Source organism: Delphinapterus leucas, chromosome 2, assembly GCF_059928025.1.
Source record: "Delphinapterus leucas isolate spDelLeu-1000000601 "Yukka" chromosome 2, BTC_Dleu_Yukka2, whole genome shotgun sequence".
Lineage (NCBI taxonomy): Eukaryota > Metazoa > Chordata > Mammalia > Artiodactyla > Monodontidae > Delphinapterus > Delphinapterus leucas.
This window is the reverse complement of record NC_143130.1, coordinates 147,566,607-147,580,006: the sequence shown is the minus strand read 5'-3', so window position 1 is coordinate 147,580,006 and position 13,400 is coordinate 147,566,607. Positions and strand designations below refer to the sequence as shown.

The window sequence follows — 13,400 nt, the reverse complement described above, 5'->3', positions numbered from 1 at the left end:
CCTAGGGGTCTGATTATGGAAAGCGTCTCAAATCTGAGCAATTACAGAAAGTTTTCATTTCACATTCACACTGAAATGCCATTCACTCTACAGTGTAATGTTTGACCCTGGTCAGAGAGACTTCTAAGAGAGGAAGTAGGAATGAGTAGAAGCAGAGATCAGAGCTCTTACATGATGTTCTCTCTGGGATCAGGACACTTAGTTCTTTGGCCTGTCCTCTAACTGAGGCCATGGGCCTGTCCCCTAACTGAGGCCGTGGATCTTAGTTTGCCAACAACCTCACCTCTTTTCCAGCCGCTCTCACTTCAGTTGGTCTCAGCTGGACTCCAAAAGACACTGAATGTTGGGGGCTCACTTGCATCAGCTCTCACTGAGCTCATCATTCTGGCTTGTTATCCACAACTAGAAGAGCCCACACACTTTCCTGTGCACAGTTCAGCTGGGAACAAGCCTCAGAAACTGCTCGTGCCTCTGGCAAGACAGGTCAAGACTGTGTTTGCCAGCCCAGTATTGCTCAGTTTTTTCTACTACTTCTAGCAGCAGAGGAGGGTGAAACTAAGACTGCTAGAGCATGTGGGAATAGGAGCCAAAGCAGCTCTCCAAGAGCAAAATCACTTTGAGTTCTTCATGTTTTACTAACAGACTTAAAGGGATTTTACATTCTGCCCAATAGCTCAGCAGCATTTTTGTTTCTTTTACTAGGAACATTTTTTTAACATTATTTACCATGGTGATTACTGACCTGATAGGAAGGAAGACGTGCCGTGTTCATACCACAGTTTCTGTGACCCTGGCATACCACTGCCTCCCTCTGGGTGGGGGACAGGGAAATTACCCATTTATCATACTGCTGAGATTAGAAATGAGCAGTTGGTATCAGTGAGGATTCTTTCATTCAGCAATCACTGAGCAATAATCACTTTGCCCTCGAGGAGCCCCCATTTTAGTGGGGAGACAGCCAAAACACAGACCACAGGGCCCTTGGGTAAGTGCAGTGTGGAGACACACCCAGCTTAGCCCAGTGATCAGGAGGGTTTTCTCGAGGTGTGGCACTTGGTCTGAGACTTAGAGGATGAGAAGTTGGTAGGAAAAGAAGCCGAAACAGAGCATGCCCAAAAGTGGGAGTAACAACTGCAAAGGTAGGGGCAGGAGAAAATGTGGGTCCTTTGAGGAAGTGTAAATAGGTAGGTGATGGGCTAAGGTTCTGGACTCAGAGGCTAGCAGCTGAGCTGGGAGGACCTAGGGAATGGCAGAGAGGCTTGGAGCTTGCTCTTTGACAGCACGGGCTGGGGTTGACCAGAAGGCTCCTCTTGCAGGTGATAGACCTGGGCTCTGGCTTGTGACATTGGGATTTAGTGGTTGGTGGCACCAACTGAACTTGATCAGAGCCCGTAGCAGTGTGGGGAGGACTCTTATGGGTTGAGTAGAGGTCATGGGTGGTAGGAGATGGTCTCAAGAGGCAGCAAAGCCATAAGGAGCTTTGTCTGCTGAACTGCAAATGTGGAATATTGTACCCTGAGGAGCTATCAAAGAATTTGATAAAAGAATTTTAAGCAGAAGCATAATATGGCCAGACTTGCTTTTTTTTTTTTTTTTTTTGCGGTACGCGGACCTCTCACTGTTGTGGCCTCTCCCGTTGCGGAGCACAGGCTCCGGACGCGCAGGCTCAGCGGCCATGGCTCACGGGCCCAGCCACTCCGAGGCTGGGATCTTCCCGGACCGGGGCACGAGCCCATGCCCCCTGCATCGGCAGGCAGACTCTCAACCACTGCGCCACCAGGGAAGCTCCAGATTTGCATTTTTGAAAGCTTGCTGTACCTACAAAGTAGAGAATAGCTTGGTAGAACCAAGGAGACCAATTGGGAAGCTATTGCAAAGGCTCTAGCATTAAATGATGAGGGCCCTCTCTGAGGCAGGGATGAGGAGAGAGATGCGGACATTTAAACAGGTATTTTAAATGGAACGGGCAAGAAATGGTAAGTGGTTGGCTGTGACAGGTGAGGGAGAGAAAAGAGTTTTGGATGATTCCCTGATAATCTCATTTGAGTAACTGTAAATGTCAGTGCTATACACTAAGCTCAAAACAAAGAGCAGGAGGAGGGATTCAAGCATTTCACTTTTTCTTTCTCTGTTTCCAGTGCGCCAGAGGAGAATCCAGGACAACCAGGAGGTAAGACTGAATCACATTCCCTGTGACTTATTTTTTTTTTTTTTGCCACACCACCCAGCTTGTGGGATCTTAGTTCCCTGACCAGGGATTGAACCCACGCCCTCGGCAGTGAAAGCGTGGAGTCCTAACCACTGGACCACCAGGGAATTCCCTCCCTATGACTTTTTGTCTCTGTGCTCAAGTTGGCTCTTCCTTCAGCATATCTGCTGCAACTGACACCCTCAATGGCAACTCAGTCCAACAGGTTGACCAAAGAAAATCCTTGGCATTTCTGTCAGGCTATTTCCCTTAAGGTTTGTCATCATAGTAACCTATCACACTGGCCCATTAGCTTCCAGCATCGAGAAGGCCAGCAGCCAAAGAATTTGGTCCTTAACTTTTAGTAACTTATTTCTCTTTCTTCCCCCACTAGGTTTCCCTTCACCACCATCCTGCCTTCTAATGCTCCCTCCTTCCCCTTGGTAATCACTATTAATAGTTTGGGCAGGTTAGTTTTTAGAGTAGCCAATGGCTCATCCCTCCATTTGGGAAGCATGCAGCATTCAGAGTTTCTCGTGTGAAGCAACAAGTTTGTGTGACAAACATTGTAACACTCATTCCAGGTCTGTGCCTGGGGAAGAAAGTTTGAGGTACCCAAGGTGGTCTCCTAAAGGAAATAAAAGGGACCAAAAGGAGAGAAAGGGCCCTAAGATATCAGGCAAGGATCTGCCTGCAGCTCGTGGCTCCCTGGGCTGGGCTAGACTGGACTACCGGCCAGTGAATGACACATGAACGGCATTTGTCTTCTCAGCACCAGACAGCCCCAAGAGTGAAAGCCCTCCATACTCAGCTGTGGTGAGAGTCCCCAAAGCAGCTGAGGTGGAATGGATTTTGGATCTGAATGAGGAGGAAAATGAGCTGGTGCGGAGTGAATTTTACTATGAGCAGGTAATAGCAATAAAATGTGATGGTCATTTGAGTTTCCTTATGATGTGTAGTAGCATGGCAGGAAATGCAGAGTTGGGCAGACACAAGCAGGCCTTCACTTGCTCACAGTGTAATATCATGGGAGCTAAGACCAGTAAACCAGTAAACCAGTTAAAGCAGAAAATGAGGAACAGCTTGAGAAATACACAAGAGGAAATCAGGAAAGGCTTCGTGGAAGAGGTAGCATTTAAGAGGAGCCTTGGAAGTGCGGTAGGAGCTTGACAAGCAGAAGTTTGGGTGTCCTGAGTGGAGTGAGGATAGGAGAAGGGCAAAGATTTCCAAACTCTAACATCCAAGCGAAGGCACAGTATCAAAAATGATTGGGGAATTAGAAGTGGTTTAATTTGGAGAGAACATAGGGTGTTAATAGAGAGGTAGGAAAGGTAGGGTTGAAACAGGCTATTTATGTGTAGGGCCTTGTACTCTGCAGTAAGATATATGTACTTGGTAGGCATCAGGGCCATGGAAGGTTTCAGAGTGTGCTTTAGGAATATTAATTTAGCAGCACTGTTTCCAGTGGCTTGAAACAAAGACTTCTCCAGGTAGCCAGACAAGCAAGGTGACTATCGTCCAAGCCAGCATTAGGAGCACCTGCACTGATGGGACAGTAGACTAAAAAAGAAGGGCACCTACAGGCATTCCCAGGAAGTAGGTAACACGTGGACACAGCTGCCTTCCTCCCAGTAAGGAGACAAAAACCTAAAAGCCAGAGCTTTGCCAGTGCTACTTAGAACTTCTGAAGTATGTTTAGCTCTACTTCTGCTTTGCCGTGGGATTTTTGGCTCCTTCCCCCAGGGTTTTTCAAGCTTTGTGAAACGGGAAGAATAATTCCTCCCTCCCAGCTACATTTGAAGACTGCTTTGGTCTGGGAACTCACAGTGTGCTTCTCTCCTCGTCCACCTGGGCCAGGCCCCCAGCGCCTCCTTGTGTATCGCCATCCTGAATCTGCACCAGGACAGTGTTGCCTGCGGCCACCAGCTAATTGAGCACTGCTGCAGGCTGTCCCAGGGGCTCATGAACCCAGAGGTAGATGCGGGGCTGCTCACAGACATCATGAAGCAGCTGCTCTTCAGCGCCAAGATGATGTTTGTCAAGGCGGGCCGGAGCCAGGACCTGGCTCTTTGTGACAGGTAAGTGGAAATGAGTCTCTCTTCTTTTACACGGTGGTCATGTCTGTCCGGCTTCTTTTTCTGACCCTACTCTGGGTTTTCACCTCCCAATCCTCTGACAAGACATGCTGAACTGTTTTGCATCTCCATTTGTCGTTGATGAAATGCTGTTATCAGATCACAAGCAGTCTTCCTCACCCTACGTTGACAGCCTGTGTGCTTCTCTTTCCCTGAGTGGATCCTCAAGGCAGGTTCTCTAGCTATAGAGTCTTTCTTTTCCAGTTGGAAAGAAAGACTTGGGTTAATTTGTAATGAACATCAATTTTGGAGAGCACCTTTAGTCTCTGTGGAACTTTCTGCCTTTTAAAGGAGATGTGTCCTCTACCCTAGCCTTGACCAAATTCAGACTGTGGCCTCGGAGTTCTGGGTAACAGATCTATAAAGCGCACTGCGGACTGGTCTGTCCCTATGTCCCAGGGAGGAATGTGAGTCATAAAGTAGAAGTTTCTATGGAAAAGTGAGGATTAGGCCCCAGCTCCCTACACAACCTGCTCTGCCTCCATTCATTAACCTGACAATGAAAACTCCCAATTCCCGGCTTATCCACCCAGATGTGTGACTCACGTTGTGCATTCCCAGCTCTCAGTCCTAGCCAGATTTGAGAGCGAAGAGCATAATTTTCTTTGACGTGTCAGTGCTTCAGGCACTTGCCCAGGGTACGGGCCTGCAAACTCACCAGATAACAGAGAGTGCAGTGACTCTCAACTTCACCGCTTCCTAGCTCTGTAACCTTAGATGAGTCTGTTAACCACTCTGGGCCTCGGTTTCCTCCTCTGGAAAATGGGGATGATAATAATATTTATTTCATATGGCTGTAAAGTGAGAGTACTGTATCCATATAAAGGACTAAGAACTGAGCCTGTGTACTCCAAAAATGTTAGTTTTATTATTCTTACTAACAAAAACCAGAAGGTTGAGAAAGGCAGAAGGAGGTGGGACAGCAAGTGGAAGGAAATATAAAGGAGTTAATTTCACTCATATCAAGAGGCAAAAGATTCTACATCATTTTTCAAGTTGACAAATGAAAAATGAGCTGTATAATATGTTAAATACAATTTTTTAAAGAACCACAACTCTACCAATTTATCAGAAATGGAGAAGGGAAGGAAGGAACAGAAACCATTTTATATAGCAAAAGGTAGAATTTAAGGCAAAAATAAAGATATATCTAAATATTTCTCAACTATCAGAAACGTAAATGAGATAAAATCTTCTTAACAGAAAAGGATACTTAGATGGGGGCTGGAGAACAAATCTAACAGCAAGTCCTATACTTCCTTCAAAATCTAATATAGATGGAGGAAATATCCACTTTGGGTTAAGGGAGCAGAAATTAAGGAAGTCCTTGCTTCAGTGGGATTCGCACCCATCCCCAGGTGCCATAGGCTTCTCTGACACTTAATAGCCCTGGTTTCAAGTTACGCATCCCTTCTTCCCAGCCCTGGAATCCGTCCCTCGCTCTAGGGAATCACTGCACTTGTGCCCAGGTGCTGATGACAGTAGATTCGTCTCTCATGTGTGTTTAGAACTCCTGGTTTGCAGAGTATTTTTCCGCTGTTTTTAACTCATACCTCCTTCTGTGGACAAATAAATGTTTAAAAACAAAACTCACACCACCTATTACACACGTCCAATACATTATGATACCGAATTTGCTTTTACACACTATGCTCTCCCCTACCCATCCCCACTAGGTTGAGAATCACTGATGTACTGAATCCCTTTCCAGGGAAATCAGTGGACAAGTCAGGATCTGCAAGGGGTTTTGATAGAATTATGATACAAGATTCAAGAACCTTGAGTGTAGGCCTGTCTCAGGCAGGACTAAACAGAATGATCCCAGACAGCTCTCTGGGCTCTGTTGTTATAAGGTTTTTGCAATCACCAGGTGTCAGGAATAAGATCAAAGGCAGCAGTCCTGGTAACAAGAGTCCATCCTTAACCCAGAGAAGGGATGTCAAGTCCAGGGCACTCGAATCTGAGGGCCCTGCCCAGCAGCACCTCCAGAGGATGGTAGTGATGTGACCTCTGTACTGACCAGGAGTGCAGGCTGCCGATACAGTCCATATACACTCTCCCAAGCAAGCAGGGTTCCAGAGAACCAAAAAGAAACGGGTAGCTTGCGAGCTCCCAGCATCGGTATAAAGGCCTTGCCTCAAAATAGGAGACCTGAGTGTCCCGGAGCGTCCGTACTCCATGTATTGATAGCTAACGTTTGATGAGTGCCTACAAAGCTCTAGACACCATCCTAAGCTCTTTTCCTCCGGTTATTTCATTTTATCCTTAAAACTCCCCATTATTCTATCCATTTTGCAGATGAGTAAATTGAGGCTGAGAAAGGTTAACTAACTTGCCCAAAGTCATAGAGCCACTAAGTGATAGAGTTGAGTTTCCGAGAGTCTGACTCCAGAGTCTTTTCTCCTATGTACCTCACAATTCTCATTATCACATTTCACATTGGAAATGAAATAGAAAACCTTTAAGCAGCACCTGTTCTTGGGATGACCCTGTGGAGCCTCACTGCCTTGCCCTTTTCCTCCCTGTAGCTACATCAGCAAGGTAGATGTGCTGAATATTTTAGTCGCTGCTGCCTATCGCCACGTGCCATCTCTGGATCAGATCTTGCAACCAGCCGCGGTAACCAGGCTAAGGAACCAGCTTTTGGAAGCTGAGTACTACCAACTGGGCGTTGAGGTGAGGCACAGACAAAGCTGACATCTACCCCAACGAGTTACCTCCTCTAGTTGTCCTTGGCCATGGGGAGTGTCTAAGGCATGACAATTTTACCAGTGTGGGAGTAATGGCAGGTGGGGTGGTGGGGAGGGAAATGATTGACACCAAGGGGATAGAATTGGTCTTTGGGACCCTCAGGCATGGCTGTGGGTGCCTCCCCCTAAAAGGAGCAGTTTTTCCTCCAGGTCTCCACAAAGACTGGCCTTGATACCACCGGGGCATGGCACGCTTGGGGCATGGCCTGCCTCAAAGCTGGGAACCTCACCGCCGCACGGGAGAAGTTTAGTCGCTGTCTGAAGCCCCCTCTTGACCTCAATCAGCTGAGTCATGGCTCAAGACTGGTACAGGATGTGGTTGAGTACCTGGAGTCCACAGCGAGGCCACTTCTATCCGTGGTAAGAGCACAACAGGCAGAGGGTGGGCTCCAGGGCCAGGGGGAGGCCCAGGGGCAGTAATGGCCTGGGGAAAGTATCAGCTTCCATTCAGCTGACAGTGGCAGCCCTGGCTCAGAGCTGTCAGGTTTGGATTTCGTTCTTTCCATTATATATGGTTAGATAAGTCATAAAAAGTCAAATTTCAAAAAAAAAAAGAAAACTAATTTTAAAACAGTGAAAATCACATATAATCCCATACCCACACTTAAGCAATATTTAGATTTTAGTGAATTTTCTTTGTTATGTTTTTGATTTAATTGGTGTTATACAGTTTATAATATATAGAAGTTTATATCCTGCCTGTTTTCTACCCTTAAAACTATATAATAGCGAGCACTTTTCCACGTTGTTAAACATTCTTTGAAAACAGTGTTTCCAGCGGCTGCTGAGGACTCCCTGAGTTCCATTGCTCCCTCACACTCTGTCCTCTCTTGGCAGCAAGATGATGATTACTTGGCCACCTTGAAAGAGCTGGAAGCTACCCTTCGGACCCAGAGCCTCTCTCTGGAGGTGATTCCTGAAGGGAAGATCATGAACAACACCTACTACCAAGAATGCCTCTTCTACCTGCATAACTACAGCACCAGCCTGGCCATCATTAGCTTCTACGTGAGGCACAGCTGCCTGCGGGAAGCCCTGCTGCACCTCCTCCACAAGGTGGGACTTGCAGACGTGGCTGGCTCTCACACGGCAGTGCCTGCTTTGCCCGCTTGGCTTGGCCCATCCAGCTTTCATGGAGGCAATAACCCCCCTTAACCTTACCCCAGGGTTGAGCTATGAGGTCATCTCTGGCAAAGTCAGGTCCAAATGGCAAATTCTAGGGAATTCCCTGGTGGTCCAGTGGTTAGGACACCACACTTTCACTGCCGAGGGCCCGGGTTCAATTCCCGGTCGGGGAACTAGGAGCCTATAAGCCTCATGGTGCAGCCAAAATACAAAACAAAGCAAAACACAAATGGCAAATTCCATCTGCACAAATCATGATTTGATGAGTGTGCGCAAGTCTTAACCTGGATCCCAGATTGCCCTTCTGACGGGCAGTGACAGATTTCATCCCTTCTCCCAGAACATTTAGCAGAACCAAGTAATAGCTGAGAGCATGGTCTCTGGAATGAGATGCTTGGTGTAAGTGGTGTGACCTTGAGCAAATTGCCTAACCTCTCTGTTTCCACACACTTCCCACCTGCTCTGGGCTGTGTCCTGCTGCTGACCCCACTACTCGTCCACTCAGGGTTGTTACCACAAAGGCCAGGAAGCACCCATGAGCCACATCCTAAATTTGAGCCACAAGTATCTCATAGAAGGAGAGTGTGCCCTCCTTTGTTTCCTCTGACATCCTCTGCCCTCCTCCCACAGGGGGCAAAGGCACCCCTGAAGTGCATTATTTCTTTGGAGCCATTGTTAAGCCAAGTCAGGGCTCTGTTTCACCATGACTCTTTGACCTTCTCTTTTTTATCTGAAAGTCCCATGCAATTCTTCTGAGGAACTGAGTGATTAGTACCAAATTTCATATAAAATTAAAGGAGCTTGAGTTATGCTTTAATTCCAGTCTGCTGCCTTCGTCCAAAATGGCAGCCATTGAAAGTTTACAAGTAGGCATATCTTCTAGGATTCCTCCAGTGCGTCAACAGTACAGAGTCGTGGTAACCATACCCCTACAGGACAGCGAAAGGGAAATGTTTTCACTACTGCCGTAGCTACCGTGTCTTAACCAGGTGTCAATATTGTAAAGGTTATATTATTTGGCATTTAATTGCTAAAACCTATTTCCTTTTCCTCAGTTTCCAAAAGAGTTTTGAGGTAAAGCTACTTCACCTCACCCAGTTCTGTTGCTTCTAACTGATGACCACTCCAGAGGGTTAAGCTGCTTAGTTACTTATTTTGGTAAAAGCTGACGACAGCATTGCCCCTGCTTTACATTCGTCAGAGCTAGGAAAGAAGGCTTCTTTTTATCTCCTGTAATCACAGCTACCCTTGAACTGAAGTATCTTACCTTCTCAAGCAGGTGGGGAACAACAGAAAAAAACATTGTGAAAACTATGACTGAATGCCTAGAGCATGGAAGACGTGGTGTTTCCAGCCTCATTCCCTGCCTTTTCACCCCTTACCCACCACACTGCCCCAGAGTGAGCTTTCTAAAACATAGTACATGTTATTTATGTTATTCTGAATTCATGTTATTCCTCTCTCTAAAAGGCCTTCGGTGGATCCCCATGGCCACAAGGTGAAGTCCAAATTCCTTAGCATGAATGCAGGACCCAACAGTATCAGGCCCCCTTATTTCTCCAGTTTATTTTCACTGCAAATCCTATCTCTGCTCTATATTCCGGACTTGCCAAATTACTTAAATTTTCCTGATTGTACCATGCCCGTTCTTACTTCCATGAGTCTACATTGCTGTTTCCCCGTACCTAGAATGCCCTGCCCCTCCTTGTTTTCTTGGAAAACTCATGTTTATCCTTCCAGACCCTCTGTATTGAGCATTCACCTCTTCCTATAAACAGTCACTGTACCTAGAACATAACTCTGTTATTGCATTTATCCCACTGGATTGCAACTATTTGTTTACAATTGTGTCTTCGCATCTGGAGCGAGAAGGCCCATATTTAACTTACCTGGTGTCTTCAAGCACCTGGCCTAGTGCCAGTTATGAATGAATGAGTGGATACATGAATGGATGAAATGGAAGTTCTTTTTTTTGGCTGTATTGGGTCTTCCTTTCGTTGCTGCACGCAGGCTTTCTCTAGTTGCAGCTAGCGGGGGCTACTCTTCGTTGCAGTGGGCGGGCTTCTCATTGCGATGGCTTCTCTTGTTGCGGAGCACAGGCTCTAGGCATGAGGTCTTCAGTAGTTGTGGCTCGCGGGCTCTAGAGTGCAGGCTCAGTGGTTGTGGCATACAGGCTTAGTTACTCCGCGGCATGTGGGATCTTCCTGGACCAGGGATTGAACCTGTGTCCCCTGCATTGGCAGGCAGATTCTTAACCACTGTGCTACCAGGGAGGTCCCAAAATGGAAGTTTTTAAGGGGTTGAATGGCCAAATGGTTTTTTTTCTATGACTGTGGAACGGGGGTTGATGACTCACGGCCTCTGAACCACAGATGAACTTCAGAAGTGAGCAGGTTAGTACGTGTTTGCACTTTCCTGATGAGTTGGTCTATGATATTTATCATTTATTCATTCATCCAAGAAATAGTTATTAAATAGCCAAGGACTATTCTTCACAACAATGAAGAAAAAAAAGGCAGACAAAAAAAGTTGCTCTATAAAACTTACATTATAGTAGGGAGAAAGACAATAAACAAGATAAATAAGATATATAGTATAGGTGATGAGTAATAAGAAGAGTAAAGTGGGGGAGAGGGAAGGGATGGATTGTGTAATTTTAGACAGGGTGCCCAGGAGAGATGACATCTGAGTAAAGGCCTAAAGTAGGTTGGGAATGAACTGTGCAGATTGTGGAGGAAGCACGGTCCAGGTGGAGGGAGTAGCAAGGGCAAAGGCCAGGGCAGCTTGAGCAGAGTAAGCTGGGGAAAGGGTGGTAGCAGATAAGGTCAGAAAGCTAACAGGGCCTAGATCATATAGAGCCTTGTAGACATTATGAGGACTTGGGCTTTGTGCTGAGTGAGAAGGAAAACCGTTGGAAGATTTTGAGCAGAGACGTAACATGATCTGACTTATGTTTTTTGTTTGTTTGTTTTTCGCGGTACGTGGGCCTCTCACTGCTGTGGCCTCTCCCGCTGCGGAGCACAGGCTCCGGATGCGCAGGCTCAGCAGCCATGGCTCACGGGCTCAGCCGCTCAGCGGCATGTGGGATCTTCCCGGACCGGGGCACAGACCCGCGTCCCCTGAATCGGCAGACGGACACCCAACCACTGTGCCACCAGGGAAGCCCCTCACTTATGTTTTAACCGAATCACTCAGGTTGATTGGTTGGCATTAGTCAAAAAAGAGGCAGGAGTGGAAGATGGTAGACCAGGGAGGAGGCCATTGCAATCATCCGGGCAAGTGGTGATGATGACTTGGACCAGGACGGTACATGGAGGTGGTGAGAAGTGGTCAGCTACATACAGATTCTGTATGTATTTTGAGGTGGAGCCAATAGAATTTGCTAATGACTTTTATGTTGTGGTGTAAGAGAAAGATGGCTAAGGTTTTTGGCCTGAACAAATAGAATAACAAAATTGCCATCTGAGAAGGGGAAGACTGCAGAAAGAGCAGATTGGGAAGACACAATCAGGAGTGCAGTTTTATATCAATATGTATTGTTCTCTAGATACCAAAGAGGACTTTTTGCGTCGGCAGTTGGCTATAAGTTAGGTATACAATTCTGGAGTTCAGAAAGAATAAACAGGCTGGGAATAGAGATTTAGACATAATCAGTAGAGCGATAAATGTAAAGCCCTAAGACTTACGAAATCAAAAGAGTGAGTAAAGAAAAGAGGACAGGGACTTCTCTGGTGGCGCAGTGGTTAAGAATCCACCTGCCCATGCAGGGGACATGGGTTCAATCCCTGGTCCGGGAAGATCCCACATGCCACGGAGCAACTAAGCCCACGCGAGGCACCAGTACTGAGCCCAGGTGCTGCAACTACTGAAGCCTGCGCGCCTAGAGCCCATGCTCCACAAGAGAAGCCACTGCAATGAGAAGCCCGTGCACCCATCGAAGAGTAGACCCCGCTGGCCGCAACTAGAGAGAAAGCCCATGTGCAGCCAAAAAACCCAACGCAGCCAAAAAAAAGAGAACAGCTCCCCCCTAAGCTCTGGAGAGATTAGGAGGAATCAGCAAAGGAGACTGAGAAGGCGTAGCCAGGGAAGTAGAAAGAAAACCTGGTGGGGGTGGTATCCTGGGGGCCAAATAAAGAAAATTTTTCAAGGAGGAAGCCATCAGCTATATCACAAGCTGTTGACAGAGCAGGTGGAAAACAAGGACTAAGAATTTTAGATTTAACAACATAGAGGTCATTGGTGATCTGAGGGGCGGTTGCAATGGAGTTGTAGGTGCAAAAGCTAGATGTGAGTGAGTTCAGGAGACAGTCGCCGGAGAGGAACTGGAGACAGGGAGTGCAGATAACTCAAGGAACTTTTCTGTACGGAGAAGGAGAGAAGGGGAGCAGTCACCCGGGCGGGATTCTCAAAGGGTTCCATCTGTGATGTGCAAAAAGATAAGACGCACCGCTGTGGGAGGATGCTGAAGGGCTGTGAGTGGAAGGAAACTCAGAATGGGTCCCAGACAGTGCCAGAACCAGGCTCAAGACTTCTGACTTTTTGCTTTGCCCTGCTCCAGGAGAGTCCCCCGGAAATCTTCATAGAAGGCATCTTCCAGCCAAGCTATAAAAGTGGGAAGCTACACGTTTTAGAAAACTTGCTAGAATCCATTGATCCAACCTTGGAAAGCTGGGGAAAGTACTTGATTGCCGCCTGCCAACATTTACAGAAGAAGAACTACTACCACATTCTGTACGAGCTACAGCAGTTTATGAAGGTAACAGCAGCCCCATCCTGCCTTCTACCTCTGTCCTTGTTGGCCTGTCGCGTGGGGAGACTGTGCAGGATGAGGGAACGAGACTGTCGTTTTGGTTCCTGGCCTTTTGCTCCTTGACTAAGCCTACCGCAAATCCACATTACTCTCTAGCATTCTTACATAGTATCAGGATTTCCATTCTCATCCTAAGGAGGCAGACTTTAATCTTGTCAGTAATAGCATTCTTCAGAATTCAGGGAATATAAAGATAAAAAAGAGGGATATGGTAGTTTCAAGATAAACATGTAGCATGAATGCAGAATTCGTAAGGAATGAAGGAGAAGTAAAGTGTTTTTAGAGAAGATGCATGAAAGGAGAGGGATCATGTTTCTTCCAATCTGTCTGAGGGTGGCCAACGCTAAATCACAGAGAAATTGGCTTATTCAATGCCAGAGTGAAAGTGAAGG

At 46.8% G+C, this 13,400-nt stretch overlaps 1 protein-coding gene across 4 annotated transcripts in view; it reads left to right on the top strand.

Moving 5' to 3' along the window:
• The window catches only part of ZFYVE26 (zinc finger FYVE-type containing 26), a 69,291-nt gene that overhangs the window by 39,870 nt on the left and 16,021 nt on the right, over positions 1–13,400 (top strand). For all 4 annotated transcript variants that reach the window (XM_089906173.1, XM_089906175.1, XM_089906174.1 and 1 more), the window contains 7 exons: positions 2,139–2,170; positions 2,961–3,097; positions 4,046–4,266; positions 6,852–6,999; positions 7,224–7,433; positions 7,911–8,129; positions 12,757–12,954. In XM_089906173.1, coding sequence (XP_089762299.1) covers positions 2,139–2,170; positions 2,961–3,097; positions 4,046–4,266; positions 6,852–6,999; positions 7,224–7,433; positions 7,911–8,129; positions 12,757–12,954 — 1,165 coding nt within the window. The remainder of the gene's footprint in view (positions 1–2,138; positions 2,171–2,960; positions 3,098–4,045; positions 4,267–6,851; positions 7,000–7,223; positions 7,434–7,910; positions 8,130–12,756; positions 12,955–13,400) is intronic.